The sequence below is a fragment of the Corapipo altera genome, unplaced genomic scaffold (genome assembly GCF_003945725.1).
Source record: "Corapipo altera isolate COAL_440 unplaced genomic scaffold, ASM394572v1 22b, whole genome shotgun sequence".
NCBI classification, from domain to species: domain Eukaryota; kingdom Metazoa; phylum Chordata; class Aves; order Passeriformes; family Pipridae; genus Corapipo; species Corapipo altera.
In genome coordinates, this window is record NW_020884876.1 from 29946546 (window position 1) to 29963511 (window position 16966).

Here is a 16966-nt window from a genome sequence, read left to right on the forward strand (position 1 = left end):
TTACATCAATTCACTTTAAGAGTCCTAAAGTGAAATTAAAACACCAAAATTAACTATCACCAAGTCTAACTTTCTGTTGTACACGTGCCAACTTGGAAATTAGTCATTTTGGGTTAGACTGCCTTAGAGAGGAAAACAAAAACTGAGCACGAAGGAGATTGTGATTATAGTTCTTAATAAAATAGAAATTGTGCATGAGAACTCAGATCTGCAGGTAGCATTTTCCTCATCTGGAAGGTTTGATAAAATTTTCTTTTTCCTTCCGTTTACTCTATTTGGACAGACTTCCTTTTGTCCCTGTACCAGAAGTGGGTATTTCTGAGAGACACTTTCCAAAGACCTTTGCTCCTATCCCAATGCTAAGGCCCTGCCAAGCAGTGCTTGCATCTGATACAGAAATAAAAATGCGGGTGCTTTTCTTCCACAAACAAACAAACAAAAGTCGAACATTTGAAACACCAGAACTCTACAGTTCTGTTTTGAAATGTACTTTTAATTTCTAGGACAAACACTGCTTCCAGGCTGAGGTGACCGGGAGAAGGGCAACGGGGGAAGTGAATTCTTCATCCCACCATCACCATGCCGTGACTGCCGGCAGGCGCTAGCTGTGAAGGGTGCCCTGCCCTCCACTTTTTGCTTTAACTTTTCACTTCTTTCACCAACGTATCCCTAGATGGACACTCACAGGGGGGACGGGGGCTACGCTTGCACTGCTTCACACCTTCCAAACTCAGGCCACGCGTTGCCCCGCGCCGTGCTCCCCTGGCAGTGCCATGGCGCAGGAAGGTTTGTTTTCCCTGGCTGCCCGGCTGCGATTCCTCCCGCAGCCCCGCTAACGTTACCGGGCTGAACGCGGGGTCGCGGAGACCTTTCGAGCGGCGGCCCGGCTGTGCCCGAGCCCGGGCTCGCACACGGGCTGAGCGGCTCCTCTCCCTCCCCGCCCGGCACCGGGCTCCGAGCGGCAGCTCCCGGCGCCCGGGCCCTCGGCGATGCCCAGGGACCGCCCGGTGCAGCCGCCGGGCCCGTGGCCCGGCCGCCATGACCCGGGGAGGCTCCAGGAGGCAGAGCCGCCCCCGCCGAGCCCTCCCAGCCGCTCCAGAGGGAGGCGGGGGAACGACCCCGCTCCCCCCGCGGGCCGCGGGGCGGGCCGGGGCGGCGGGCGGCACCTCGGGGCGGTGGCTCTCGCCGGGAGGGGCTCGCCGGGAGCAGCGAGGGCGGGCGGCCGGGGCGGAGCGGGAGCCGGGATGGGGGCCGGGGCGCTGGCCGTACGCGTGAGTAGGGGCTGGCGGCGGGACGGGCTCGGGGACGGGGCGGCGCTGCCGGGGGAGCGGCTGCGGAGCGCGGCCGGGGAGCGGGGAGATGGATGGCGGCTGGAGGAGCCTCCGCCCGCCCGCCCCGCCGGGGTCCGTCGCGGGGCCGGGGGAGGAGAGCTTGGCCTGGGCCCGGCGCCTTCTGCTCGTCCCGAGCGCTCCCCTCCTCTCCCTTCTCTCCCTCTCGGCAGCTCTCTCGTTTGGGAGAGGTGAAGATTAATAAAGACAATTCCAGTCGGTCTTATCCCCCCCCTCCCCATTATTTAAGCCGGAGAGCAACTGCGCTGCCGTGTTCCCCGCGTTAAAGTTCCTAGATGAGCTGTAAAAGTGCGTCCCTGTGGCGTATAAATAGCTTTTCTCCATGTGTCTGGGCGGCACTTTTTGGCGGCATCGTGCAGGGATGATTTAAGTTGCTTTCCCAGTCTTGTGATCACTAACAGTGGCATTAATATTTGGACACGTTTTTACAGTGTAAAGTCGGATCTTCCATCTATAAGGCAACTTAACACTGAACTCTTTGTTTCAGAGCTGTTTTGAGGGGATGATTTTGATTTTGGTTAGATGTGTATTCTGGATAACCGCGTAATTTTTTGTTCTCTAGTTAGCACAGCCTCTCCAGGTCGTGAAACAAGCTCGAAAATTTTCTCAGTTCCCATGTTTCCAGAAACATGGGAAACGTCTGTTGGTTCTCATGCAAATTTAAATAGTGAGTTTCCCCAAGTAAGTCCAGCTCAGTTATTCAGGTTTTCGAATGCTGAAACAGGCTGGAAATGCTGTAACTGAGCAAGATTGTGAGGCTAATTGAAGGCCTTAATTGGAAAAGCTCTCTGAGCATCGCAGCTGCTCAGGAACTGCTCAAAGGATTTTTGCTGTGTTCTGAATTTAACCTAGGCTAGATGATTTTTCCCTTGGCGTGTATCTGCCTGGAATAAAAATAATTTATTATTCATTAATCTTGAATGGGAACATGTCTCTTTGAAAGAAATGTGGTATTTTAATGTCGGTCAGATTTCAGTTCAAACACTGGTGAGTGTACTGTTTATCATAAATATTTATAAGGTAGTCACAATAATGCAATGTTGCAATTCTGTTTCACAAATAGTAAAACATATTTATGATGTTTATATAAGCAATGTCTTTTGTAAATATCAGGTGTGTTGCATAGGACCTGGGACTGTAGAACACACATGTGCTTCAAATAGCTGTGTTTAATGGAAAAAGCACAGCAAAGTGGGTGAACTGCCATACCATTTTATGTTTGAAAGAAGGACAGTCATGTTTAATAGCAGCACCGATGCAGATGTTCATGTAGCTTACAGGCTAAAGTAAAAATATGGACTCACAACTGAAGAGATTTTAAAGTTTTTTTAAAATAAAACATGTATACCATGCTAAAATCTGTCTTAATACAATAAAATGCCAAGACTTAGTCAAGAGTCTGAGCACATTTTTGTGTTACCATACAGTATTCTCTATGTTTCTACTAGCGATTTGTTAATGAAACACAGTAGGAATAAGTTCATTTTTAAGCACCATGCAAGTGGTGGACAAGAGCTTGAACTCTGTGGTAACAGTGGCCCCCAGTTCCTGCAGTGTTAATGTAACTGTGATGGGTGATGCTGCTGCTCTGCCTTGAACGGTCTTTCCAAATGTCAGTGCTGTAGGCTAATTTAGATTTCTGCCTATTATGGATCCTATAAATTTATCATGTGTTATTTTATTCTTCTGGGGTTTATTGACTGTCTTCCTGTGTTTTCCCTGCCACTGCAACTCAAAACTTTTGAGAACGTTGTGCCTCCAGAAGAACCTATGGGATTAAGGGTTTATTGTGGAGTTGTTTTTCTACCCCCCTTATTATGTGTGATTAGATTACATAGTCCGTTTCTAAGCTTAAAACCTCAGTAATTAAATTTCAGACTTAGCAGATACTAAACATAACGTAAAATCTTTCAAAAGGGTCCATCTCACCTGACAGTGGCCAAAATGAATCCCTAATGAATAGCATTTGGAAGAAGGGTGTAGTAAACCTTCCCCAGCATACTCTCCCTGACAGGCATCCTGGAGATAAGCTGAACTAATGGTGGTGTGTTGGGATTCTTTGTGTTTGTCCAGTTGCTTTTGTAATCCATGTGAACTTCATGAGTTACAGGAGCAGTCTCCTGTGACTTGTAGTTAGTTGATATTCTAGTAACAAGCTTGCTTACAAAAGTCTTTCTCTGTTAACTACAGACTACCTACATGCTTTTCTTGTTCCTTTTCTAGTTTCTTTCTCTGTTAATTTTTCTTTTCCTACTTCACAGATATTTTTCCTGTGATTTAAAAGAAAGTAAGACCAAAACCTTATTCTGGAGTGTAAAAGCCAGTTTTGATACATGTGCTTATGTTGTGACTGTGCAACCTTCTACAGCAAATGTGACTAATCCACTTTTTTTTCCTCTACTCCTTTAAGCAAAGCAAAACGGCTGTGAGATTGAAGGAGGACATGAAAAAGATAGCTGTGCTTCCACTGAACAAGCAGAGGGACTCAACTTGTCCAAAGGTGTTTGGTGTGAGTCTTCTGGAGCTCCAGCAGCAGGGACTGAGCAAAAACGGTATTCCAATAGTTGTGTGGAATATAGTCGAGTACCTCACTCAACATGGTAAGCTTAGTGGAATCACTTTTGCTTAGTTGCACTCTTTATGTAAGACTCTTCAAAGGGAAGATATGTCTCTTTTTGTGGTACTAGCCACAGACAAAGAGTATTACTGTATATAGTTTGCTTCCTTTTTTCTTTTTTCCTGCTTTGATGCTGAACTTACTTTTAATATGTTTATAAAGGTAAACTACGGTGTTAAGTAGCAACACACTCTCATAAACAAGATGTTCAGTTTATAAATAGAATGTATTCCGTTTGTGAAGGTTTGTGTTGTTTTCTAGTTGCAAAACATTTGTCTTTAACACTTTTTGACAGTGAGAAGATGTAAGTATCTAAACAGAGGTATTCACGGATGCCCCCCTCTCCTCCCCCCAGTCAGAGAACATTACTGAAAAGGAGTACATGTTCTTACAGGTTTTCAGATAGATTCTAGTTATGAATCCCCTCAAGGAGGTAGGTGTTCAATTCTTAGCTCCTCTTTGCACTCATTTAATGAGACTTCTTGTTGTTGAAATAAATCTTGCAGAAATCTAGAGCACCACTGGTGCACAGATGTATTCTGTGGCGCTTGGTCAGCAATGGAGAAGGTTTTGTGGAGATAATTTCATCTTGTAGGAAGCTGCATCTGGTTTTACCCTAAGGTTTTTCTTTTAGCTACTCAGTAATGATAATCCAATTGCAGAGCCTTAGATTCCATGACAGTGATCTTGATAGATCCTCAGAAGCTGATAGATGCAATCATGGCTTGAAAGTTAGGTTGGATTGGGGTACAGTGCAAATTTAAAACGTGGTCCTACCTTTACACAGCAGCATCTTGCTTGATCTATTTCAACTTGCCTTAAAGTGGTTTGCTAGAACACTGAAAGAGCAAGGATGGAAAAATTTTTCCATCAGTTAGGATTTAATCAAAACCAGAAGCTGACAAACGCTCTTGACTGCAAGTTGTGGGCTGCACTCTGTGTTCCATAATAAGATCAGAATCCCACACAACTGTGTCCCAAATATGGACTAAATAAGCCAAGTTTTCTACTCTGCAGCTAGATTAGCTGGGCTTCTGAATGCCAAGTTGATTATCTAGCCCCAATAAAGATACAATCCATTCTCCTTCTCAAAAGCTCAAGCTAGATCTCAAAGATGTTCTCTTACATGGGAAGAAGTTCTTGAAATGGGCGTCCTGTACCTGTATAAGGTTTGTTTTGTGAATTAATGGCAAAGTTAACTGTGAAGACGTTTTTAACAGAGGGCCAGAGAACCAGTCTGAGCTGACCGTGTGGCAGACACATCCTTGAACTAAGTTTGCATTAAGCTGCCTATTTCCAAATTTATAGATGAAATGAAATTTCCCTCTTCTGTGTTTAGTACTGTCTGATTGCTGTTGTCAGGATGTTCTAGCCTCTCTTTATTTCTATAAATGATTGAGGAAGAGGAAAGTAAGTTTGATCTGTATTCTTTGCTCACTCAATGCTGCAAAAATGAAAATCATGATTGAGATGAGGTGTTTTCTGCCCTCGAGATGGCAGCACAGCATGCCACATAAAAATGGATTTCATTGTGAATACAGGAATACAAACTCTGTCAGCACTATTTCGTAGTAGTTGAGTAAAATGTTTGAGTGCTTGTCCATTTTTTTCCCCTTACTAGAGCCATTTGTCTTCTGGTCCAATAAAAGAGATTATTTTTCTCTACAAACTCTGCTGCATCAGAATTGACTTCCTGGACTGGAAGCATTCTGTTAAGATTGCTGTTTCATGATGTCTAGTCTGAACTGATAAAAACCATATATATTTTGATCCTTTTAGTGTTATATTTCTGAAACAGGAATATAGACAGTATTAGAAAAGGCAGAAAGTTTGTGGTGAAAGCGTTCTAGAGGAAAATTAATTTACTGAGTTCAGTTTTAAGCTCTTCACAGGAGGTTATGAATCTCAACAAATGCCTAGAAAATGATGTTAGATATGGTATGATTTGTCTGGCTTGCTCTGTAAAAACCTCCTTCTTTCTACATCTCCTTCACTGGGTGTGAGTTGTCTAACCTGTGGTGGTCGATACCGTTTCTTTTTCATTGTGAAATACTTTGGTCTTTGTGCTATCCAAAATACATATTTGCTCACTGAGATTTCTTACTATCATAAAGTTGCAGTACTCATAATGGAGTTACTGCTGCGGTCAGCGTATGTTCAGATGTTTTTGCTTCATGATGGTCACGCGTAAGAACCTGTTACCCTGAAACATGAAGCTGGCAGTAGTCACATGTGTGTTTGGTGGAGTCCTGCTCAAGATAATGGGCTGCTTGCAAAAATGAAACAACGGAACTGTTTTGTAGAGTCCTTTGTGGGATCCTTTTCTCTTGAAATATACCAATTCAAAATATGTCTGTCTGATTTGGTTTCTCCGTAGTGTGAGGTTACAGCAATGCCACTGAGTTTTGTGGGTTCTCAAAAGAGTATCCCAGGCCTCAAGATCTTGTCACTAGTATTTGTTATTTATCCTAATCCAACTACTTGACTAGAGGGGGTTTCTGGGGGCAAAGTAGTGCTTTTTTTAAACTGTGGTGTATTAATTGCTCTCTTTTATATTACTACATGTATATTATTCACACTAAATATCTGTTTCATCGTGTCACTGGGATGTCTTAGTTCTGATCAGTCTTACCTGCAATATATAATTACAGGTATGACGCAGGAAGGTCTCTTCAGAATAAACGGCAGCATGAAAATGGTGGAGCAGTTGCGTCTGCAGTACGAACGTGGAGAAGAGGTGGAACTTGTTAAAGATGGTGATGTGTACTCAGCAGCCAGTCTGTTGAAATTATTTTTGAGAGAGTTGCCAGATGGGATTATCACATCTGCCTTACATCCCAGGTTCATTCAGCTTTACCAGGGTAAGTGAAGAGGTAAAATATCAGTCCTTCAATGCACTTTCTTTCTGGATTATTGGTTTCTTGGTTTACCTACTTTGTTCCTCATTTCCTTTGACTTTAGCTCTTACCTGCTCCCAGATATGCAATTCTTACGAGAGGCAGAAAAATGCTTCTTATGTGCTTGTAAAGTCTGGACTATTTATGATTTTCTTATCCAGTTGTATCTGCTGAATATAAACTGGTTTATAATCAGCTGGTTTCTTTGAGCAAACTTGTAGACAACAGCTGCTGTCTATGTAGGACAGAGTTTTGATCTGTTTGCTGGGGTAGTTTCTGGCAGTTTCATTGTAATGGACTCTGAAAAGTTACAACTTCATCTGCTAATCAAATTGGGCCAAAACCATACATTGTCTAAGTTTCTGCTTCTCTCTTTGTAATGTCCCATCAAAAAAGGAAACAGTTTGCAAGTATCAGCAGACTTTATCTTTTGTTCCGTGTTGTAACACACAACCTAGAAGACTTCTTTCTTTCTTTCTTTTCACACCCCCTCACCCACCTTCGAGTGGTGGATCAACCATAGGACAGAACACCACCTCTTCTGTGGAAAGTTGAGAAATCATTTAACAGAGAGTTGTGTAAGTTTAAATCTAATTCATCTGTCTGTAATACATTTCTTCTCTGGTGATGTTATGTTGAATGAGAGGTGGTTGGCCCTGTTCTTGACCGTGTGGGTCAGTGGCAGTTCTTCTCTCTTGCTGCAGGCAGTCAATACTTCTTTATGTTTTCCTAAGAAGCTGCAAAATGGGTGGGTAAAAATTTGCTTGCCTTACTGTAAAGAGCATATGTGATGCATGATGCAGAGAAGGAACATGTGCTCTGACATGCATCCCTAGTGGAAGATGGTGCAAAGTTCTCACACAGTCCCTCTTTTCTTGCCTTCAGAGGAGAGGAAGTTTAACCATTTCCCAGATGAGGGAGAACACTACCATATGTTTTCTTTCTTTTGTGTTTTGGGCTGTACAGAGTGTTGATGGTGCACTGGAGAAGAACTTTGTGCTTTACCTTGAGTGCAGACATTTCAGCTGTAATAAGGTTACATGTGAGCTGTGTAAAATACCTTCCCTATTTAGTAAAGTTTTCTGGTGCCCAAGGATAGTGTTCAGGAAGTGTTGTGTAGGAAGGTGCTGTTCTTTTAGAAAGTCCCTTTTTTTCTGGTCATTGTACTTTCTTTGGGGTCTTTTAGGTTTCACCGGTTCTGACTTATGAGCTCTATTTAATTATGTTCTTTCTCATAAATCACAGTTTAGGTGTAAATTTAGTATAAGTCACACCTTAGCTGTTCTACATCCCCACAAAGGTCATATTTGGTGTATTGTGCCAGGAACTACTGATGTGCTTTGTGAACAGTGCTGTTTGTGGTGTTTGTGGAAAGTTTAGTCTGTTCCTGCTTCCCACAAGAAATGCAAAATCCGCCCAGTACTTTCTAGGGAAATGAGTTGGATATTCTCACTTAGCAGATTTACCCACTAAACTTTCTTGTTTCCAAATAAAGTTAGTGGTGTAACCTATGAACCCAGTTCTGCAAAAGTCCATCCAACTGTGACGTGTCTTCATAGCTAAGTTTGCCTGTATTGCACAAGAAGCTTCAGTTTAGTCCCATTATAATTTTTGATTAGGGCAAAGAAGTGCCAGTTGGCTATTATGCCAAGGGAAAGACTTCTGTAAAGCTTGACCAAAACTGAGGGGTTTTTCATGCCCTAGAAAACACAGCATAGATGAGTAGCTATGTGACTGGTGACTTTCATTGTGTTCAGATTAGCTTAAGTGGTAAGTGGGCATTTGTTTACAGTTAAATGATCAACCAGCTGTGCAGGATTGGAGGAGTTATCTGTTCACTTATCAAAGTATGTGCAAGGGTATTTGTTGCAAAATGGTACCAAGAGAGTGTGTGCCTGGGCGTTCTTTTTGTGAACTATGAAGAGAGAGGTCGAACTGTTTCTAACCCAACAGGTTATTAAAAAATAACTTTGAATCTGAAGCCACTTCACTGCGTGTCTACAGTGAAGGCAAATAGAAGCTCCGTTACAGCCTCTGGATTCCCTTCTGTTGAAGCTTTGCATGGGATATGCTTTTTTGGAATTATGTTGGAGTTAGTTTGGAATATTTTCACGTCTTGATATCAGCATATTCTAAGGCAGCTGAGATCTTGACATGAGAATAACACATAGTTAGATTACTTACTATAAAAATTGTTAGAGAGTGATTTCTCTGGTTAAAAATAACTGGACCGAAAATTACAGATTTTACCTGTAGCTGTAACCCTTCTCAATTCCAGGTATAGTCTTTGTTACCAAACCAAAGAGGAAATAATCTGCCCTTTTATGAAAGAGAGAACCTGGCCTTTTAGTAGTTCAGGAAGTCCATGCAGCTGGTTTAGCATTGCTGCCTGCAGCCTGTGCAGTGTCATGTGAAACAGAGCTCTGCATGCTGCCCCCAAATCCTAAAGCACTGCTGTTTATATAAATATTCAGCATAATGCCAAGACTATGCATTTCCAGAAAACATAATGTGTGTGTCCAAAGGCCATTTGTTGTGTCCTGACATTCTCTCTCTGCCCTTGGAAAAGAAGAGTGGCAGTGGGAGCTGAGAAGGACCTCCCTCTGTAAAGGATGTTGATCAGAGATGTGTGCAGCAAGTGCAGACCAGGGACACGTTGGTGTTGGCTGGTCTCCTCAAAGCACCTGTCAAATATGAAGGCTGCTCCTTGCAGGGAGTCCTGGGGTAAAAAATGTCCATCACAATCTCTTTTGTGACTGAGGCTTCACTGCAGAGCAGAGCTATCCCTGCCCATGCAAAATGGGCTGTGCTTACAGAACCCTCAGACAGAAGAAATCAGCAGCTCCCATAAGCAATCCCTGCCTGAGCTTGTTTATTCCTTCTGGCTTTTCATTCCTTATCTTCTACATCACAGTCACTGACTCTTAAGACATTTGTACATACTGGGAACTGTACGTGCAGCTCTTACTCCTTTCACAGGTCACTTGCTTTTAATAAAGACAGGTTGCTAGCATACTTTTCCTTTTTATCATACAGAAAGCTTTTCCCTCATGCAAGTTTATTTTTTGTTGCTGCCATTGCAGGGATACAGTGAAATGTGGGTTCCTGTCTTCCTTTGGTACAGTTGAATTAAGTTGATTCTATTTCATCACTCTGGCTACTTGATGTTGCTCCATACTAGAGAAGTTATATTTTTCAGGGGGCAGCAGCTAGATGTGACTTTTATTTCACATACCTCCTTCTGCTCACAACCTGCCATGTCTGGCAAGGTTTTGTCTGATGCCTGTGAACAGCCCTGCTAGTTATAGCGAGAGGGATGGGAGGAGGTGGAAGGAAATGAGCAGCTCCCTTCTGTATCAACAGGTCAGTTTACGGAACGCTTAGTAGCCGGCAGCTGTTTGACTTACATGAACAAGCAGAACCAAAAATACAGCTGGTGTTGGGCGATTTTAGAGGTCAAATTTCAGTCTGAACAGTGACTGTGAAAATGAATACATGAGAGCTGACCTTTTAACCATGGTAACTGCGGCAGTGCACCAAATCAGATTCACGAGATATCTGTGGTTCTCCAGGCTCTTGTGACATGATTTTAATCTTTTCCTTTGGCTTTTAGTGTTATGTTAGTGTTATAAGGGCTAGTTCCAAACTAGAGAAATAACTTCTGTTTTGCACATGGAGATGATGTTTGTTAAGCAGTAAAACCTCTTGTAATTGGATTTTTTTATGCAGATGATGACACTCAGCAGAGCCGCAAAAGAAGTGAGAGTGCTCTTCTCCACTGTGTTGGAATGAGGCATAAATACAGCGCTGCAAAGTGCCATAATGATAGAGAGCAAGGGGTCTCAAGTTGGATTGTGATGACAGCCTTCTGATGATAAGGACTTACAATATTTCTCTTACTGATGGCAACGAGGCGTGCCTTTTTTTCCCCTCTGTGGCAGGATCGTGTCTGAAGCAGATTGTCTCTTGGCAGAGAGAGACTGGAGCCCCGCTTCCCGTAGATTGTGGAGGTGGAAAGAAATGCTTTGATTCCTCTGACAGTCCAGTGGGTGCCATGGTACTGCAGTGTACAACCTGCTGCCTCTCTGCCAAAGATTAACTTCCTCGGGCACATTGATAGCTGCTGACAGATGCAAGCTTTTCTGTCTGCCCTCCAATCTGGGAGTATGCGAGGCAGCTGAAAGCCGTGGTAGCATGACACTAAGCAGTAGCCTCTCTTCCTCGTCTCGTGGCACAGATAGTTGGCTAGGGCATGGCACCCTGGTGATATGGTTTCAGCGCTTCCAGGCTGGAGTTGTTTGGGGTCAGACCATTTGAGACATGAGCAAAACAATTACACACACCTGTTTGCAGGCATCCATACCTTTAGTGATGTTCAGGCAGCAGGTTCTGCAGGGGGAAGGAGTAATATGAAGAGAGATGAACTGGAGAATTAGACTGTGTCTGTAGCATGTCAAAGAAATTCAGTATGTTCAGAAATAGGATGAACTACTGGAAAATATGTCCCTCTTGTTGTGATATGTGGGTGTATACTGAAATTAAATGAGACTTGAAAACACACTCGCAGATGTGTCTGTGCCTCCTACAGTGTTGAGGCTCCTGTTTCTAGTTAATTAACATTTTTAGAGAGACTACCTGTCCTTTTCACTTATCTCCTTGACTTATTCCTCAGTAGTGAGTCCCTAGTTCAGCTTTGAGGTGCCACTCTGGCCTTGCTGGCTTCCTTGGTCCTCTGCCTGTGTCATGCTGTGTTCTGTGTCCTCCAGTTGCTGAGGCTGGACATGGCCTGAGGCTTCTGGTTTTGTTCCCTTCCTCAGCCTACCCACTATTTCATCCTTGGTTTCAAGCCCTTCCTGGCTGCACATCTAGCCAAGCTTCTTGTGCAGGCCTTTACTGAGATGCCATCTGTTGCACATGACTTTTGGAAGGCTTCCAGAATAAAAAAGATGCCTTGAGAGACCTTCCTCCTAGCCTTCATTCTTCTTTTACTTCTTTCTCCTTCTCTGGTCAGTACCAGCTGAGTAAACCTTACTGAATGACTTTGAAACAAGCTGAAAAATTGTCTAGCAGGTGGTCAAAGGAGGAGGATTGCTCCAAGGAATTGCTCATTGTTATGACTGAAGACTGTTTTTGCTCTCTACTGAGTTGAAAAGCTGCTTTATTGGAAGAAATGATCATTGCAGAGGTACACTTGTCCTGAAAAATATACAAAGTGCATGGAATGCTGTGTATGCATGTCATTACCTAAATTCACCATGAGCTGTTATAGGATTTTTTTTAAAAATAAAGCTGAAATCCATGAAATGTCAGCAGCAGGAGAATTAACAAAGTGGTTTTGGTTTTTGGACTGTATTGGAAGAAAAACTTGAGTTCCTTCCCTTGTTTTCACTGGAACAGGAAGAAAGAGGAAAGCCGTATTTTCTTTCTCCCATTTCACAAGGACAAGGAATTTCATGGCTCAGTAAATAGGGTTTGCTGCCTCATGTTGCTGAGTGTCTCTGTGTCCTTCAATTAGGGGTAATTTTTCAAGATCTTAGATCTAATATCTGTCTCTGTACTTGAAAGTACAGAAACAAACAAAGGTTTGGCTGTGCCCAGCGATAAACATCTGCGGTGTTGATTTGCTCCACATAACTTATTGTGGTTAATGAACAAAGACATCCCACCTACCAAATACAGCTGAGGCCATGAACCTGATAGCCTTATTTGTTGTCAGAGTGCAAACCTGTGTTCAGAATTTTTTATGGCTGTTATTAGCATCTTTCTACTTTGGAAGGGATGGAAAATCCTTCAGTAAATGGAAAAGTACCTGTCAATCTAAAGCCCCAGTGGAAGACTCAGAGAGGCAATTAGTTCTCAAGGGCATTTCCTAATTAGATGGTGGGGTGATGGTGGTGGAAGAGGTGCATTTTTTCTGAGAGATGACTTTGGCTTTCCTTATCATAACTTCAGGCAATTTGTAGTAGAAAACACTCTGTGCTAGTTGCTTTGTTATCTAAAGAGAAGTATGTTAGGAGGTGAATTTTAATGATCTGGCTATGCGGAAATTAGTTGGGTTTGTTTTTCTTTAAGCTTAATAGAAAAATAATTAGTAATCGAGTCAGAGACTGTACAGTCCACTTTGATCAGTGCAAATACAAACGCACCTAAATTTCTTATTGTTATTCCATCTGATGCAGCCTTCAGAAGCATCCTGAAATTTTACTGCAGAAGTAAAGTAATAAATCAGATTTCTTACTGTTACCAAACTGATTGATAGCAATGAAGTCATGACTGTTTTATATTCTATATAGCTCCAAAATTTTTGAAAGAAATGCTTGAGATAAACAAGCAAGATTTTTTTCTCATCTGCTTCATGCATATTTGATATTTGAGTTCTCTGAAGGAGCTAATTTCTTAGCTGTACAAGAAAAGGATGTAATTAATCAGTTGGTTGAAATGTTTGGTCCTGTAATTTGACTGGCATTTTAAACTTTGCTGTCATGAAAGAATTCCTTATCAAGTTGGTGGTACCAAAACAGGTACATAAAAATGAATTCACCATGCGTATAAAACTTAAAAAGGATTCTCTCACCATATGTAGTAGTATGCATGTCATATAAAGCAGGGATTGTAAGCTTGGAAGCAGATGAAATCTGTCAAATTCAGCTGTATGAAGTGGCAAGTATGTATATAGAAAGCTCATTTGTTTCCGAAACTATACGTAGGATAAATCCTGTTTATTAGCCACAGAAAATGACTGATTGTAAACCAGAAATAACATTGCAGCTTAGTGGTTGAGTTATCAGGAGTCACCTTCAGATATTTTTATACAGACTACTAATTTTCACTCCTAACCACTTTTCAAAGCACCATACTCCTGGAATACTGTTCAATCCAGCCCTGCAATATTTCTGGGAAATGAGAAGTAAAAGCAAAGATGAAACTTGCCAAGTGTTTATACATATTTTAATCTGTGTTCAAAGATTTTTGTTTTCTCCTCCTTTTTTTCCCTCTGAAATGTTGGGGAAATGTAAAATGTTATTTTTTCCTGCAGCTGCACTGGATGTTTTTCTGCCAGTCTTCTCTGCATGCAGGCAACAGAAGCAGCAACTATTTGCTCAGCTGCTTCTGATGCAGTTGCTTGATACATCTTCTGATACATCTGCTTGACTGAAAACAAATCTTGAAGACTGAGCAAGATTTGGTTTTGACTGAATGCTGGGTGAATCTCCTTGCTAAGGATCATAAGGATCATCCTCTGAATGAAAAAGACACCTTGTTACCCTAAGCATGGGGAGGATGTCTGTATTCCCATGGTAAGCCAGCAGCTACTTTGGGACAAGGCAGCCTGTTACAGAGAACAGAGAAGGTCAGCATTTAGCATGAACTCACTTCGACTCTGTGGAATAAAGACATCCTTCCAACCACTAGAAGTGCTTTTAAACCTCACAGTAAAGGAAAAAGCTATTATGCAACAACACTCTTAAAGCATTGACACCAGCAACCCATAAGGCTGATAAAAAATGAAAAAAGTGCTAGTAATGCACAGATGGCCTTGTGTTAATGGACATTGCTTATAATTAGATCGGTGAGGAAAACCTTTAGGACCTGAGGTCTCGTGTCTGAAAATGCTGTTGCAAAGTCCTTAGGGGGTTTTTGTGCATATGTGAAAGTTTCAGTGACATTTCATTTTGGTGAAGAGTAGAAATTAACATTTCCAAGCATTAAGGCATCCTGTTTTGGTATGAAGGGAAATCAATGCTGATTTGTTTTCAAAACTTTGCTTTTATTAACATGCAAACCTCAAGATCGTGGAAATTGGACACTTTTTGGGAAGTGTGTTTTTGGGGTAGAGGAGGGGAACAAAGAATTTTGCACGCGAGTTCGATTCCAGCAGCAGAACACAACTAAGCAGAAACTCTGTGTGAGGCCAAGCTTGTGTTCACCACCTGGGTCTGTACAGCATCTGTGAAGTTGATAAAATTTTTCCTTTAAAACAGAAAAGCGACAAAAAACCTGCATAAAAGAAAATTGACCCTAGTCATACTTGGATAGTACTCAGTTTAGCATGGGAAACTTTTACCCATAGCTAAATTCTAGAAGATTGTACAGTATAACAAGGCTGCAACATTAGGCAAAGTTTTTGCTCATTTTAGAGTGCAACAGTGCCATGAACAGCCTTTTTTCTTAAGCAAGGTACCTCACCTAAGATTTTCTAGAGTTGTCCCTCTGACAAAAGATACAAAATTGAGTTTTTCATAAAATGTACCCCCAGAAAGTACTGTCTGCATTTCAGGAGACTCCTTTGTTTACTGTTCTTGCTTTCTTGTTTTTCAAAGTTTTCATAGGAAGGAAAACTATGAGTATGAGAAGGGTGTGGGAAGTAGGGATGACATCCAGAAGAAGCATGGAATCAGGAGATTTGGTGGAACTGGAGTTAGAGCAGATTTAGCTATGTACCAGGTGGGAATAAACATGCTCTAAAGCTGTTAGCTGACTGTAAGTAACTGCTCAATCTGCTCAGGAGAAAGATTACAAGATAAAGGTAAGCATGAAATGGTGCCAGTGGTGGGCTCAGGAGAAAGGTGTGCATTCCCTGAGGAAAATTGAGGGGTTTGGAGGATTCTGTGTCTCTGGACAGAAGCAGGATTGAATTTTAGCTCCCGCTGCTGGCCCATGTAAGTAAATTGGTGGCAATGGAGAAAACTATACGGATATGTTTTTTCTTCTCTTGTTTTTCCTAGACACGAGAAACGACATGCAGAAGGAAAGTTACTTGAAAGAACTCCTTAAAGAACTGCCTGAGGCTCATTACTGCCTGTTGAAGTACCTGTGCCAGTTCCTGATAAAGGTTGCTGAACATCACGTGGAGAACAGGATGAACCTTTGCAACCTTGCCACTGTATTTGGACCAAACTGCTTTCAGTAAGTTGGGGTTTTTGCTTTTCCCTGTATGCTGACAGGGTGTCGTCTAATGGAGCAGATGGTCAGAAATGTAGCTCAGGTGATCAGATGGAGGCAACGACTGGGGCTCTGTGTTAAATTTTAGTGCTAAAACTATTGTTTGAGCTGAATGGGAGTTGTGTTGTCTGGATCCCTTTCCCCACCCATGATGTGGGGTGGCCCAGTTCTAGTTCCATTTCCATCTGAGGAACCATTCCGACGTCTTGAAGGATGGGGAAAGGGAACTCCAGGGGTTTCTTCAGGGGTCTCTTCTGGCCCTGAGCCTGGAGGGGAGATGTGCCCTCCCCTCCCCCCCCGCACGTGGCCCCATGGCTGGCACGGACACAGGACACCGGGCATGGAGAGGAGGCAAGAGAGAGTTTATTGTTGGGGATGTTACATTTATAGGGTTTAGGAGGATTCACAGAGTCACCAATTAGAAGTCTCAAGGGGCTTACAGGAACACCCAATCATAGGAAGGGGTTAACAAGGACCAGTGAAAAACACCTCAGGACACCTTCCCAGGACATTCCTGAGATAACACTACCATGGGGGGTGTTGGGAAGAAGAAACATGTGTTTACAAAGAGACCACAAAAAGCCATTTTAAGACATGTTTAAACAACGGTTTTCCCATATAATGCAGGTTTAGTGCCACAGTGTTGCTCTTTGATTTCCTCTTGCTGTGTTGCTAAACTTTTGATCAGTTTTGTGTTGCTGCATTGGTAGCAGAGCAGGAGTATAACAACAAAAGGCCTTCAGGCTGTTTAAGTGCCTTTATGAGAACAAGGAGACTTGTGCTCATACAGGTTTCTTCCTTTGCCCTCTGTTAATACGAATTTGTCTCTGCAGAAGGCTTTGACAGAGGATGCCTGGGGGAAAAGGATTCCTGTGTGGCACCCAGATGCTGTATGATTTCTAGAGATGGATACTGAATTCTGTATGCAAATTTGGCCTTGTGTTCTGGTGTCTGTCCTCAGATGCCAATGATTCTGAGTTCTTTGTCCCTCTAGTCTATTTAGAAACTGCTCTGGAACTTCTGGGGGTCCCCTGGTTTCTTGAGACTCCTTACTGGACTCAGTATTTTTGCTGGGTTCTTTCACTGGGCACAGTTCCTAGGTGCTTGTGCTGAAGATGTGTTTTACATGCTAGTGAAGCTTGCAGCAGTAGCAAGAATAG

At 42.5% G+C, this 16966-nt stretch overlaps 1 protein-coding gene across 7 annotated transcripts in view; it reads left to right on the forward strand.

Annotated features, from left to right (window-relative positions):
* The window catches only part of FAM13A (family with sequence similarity 13 member A), a 137766-nt gene that overhangs the window by 11964 nt on the left and 108836 nt on the right, over nucleotides 1-16966 (forward strand). For 5 of the 7 annotated variants that reach the window (XM_027636106.1, XM_027636103.1, XM_027636107.1 and 2 more), the window contains 3 exons: nucleotides 3760-3949; nucleotides 6618-6827; nucleotides 15590-15770. In XM_027636106.1, coding sequence (XP_027491907.1) covers nucleotides 3793-3949; nucleotides 6618-6827; nucleotides 15590-15770 — 548 coding nt within the window. In that variant the 5' untranslated portion in view covers nucleotides 3760-3792. Of the gene's footprint in view, nucleotides 1-1199; nucleotides 1272-2273; nucleotides 2337-3759; nucleotides 3950-6617; nucleotides 6828-15589; nucleotides 15771-16966 lie in introns of those variants that run through there. The other 2 variants (XM_027636105.1, XM_027636104.1) reach the window with 2 other exon arrangements.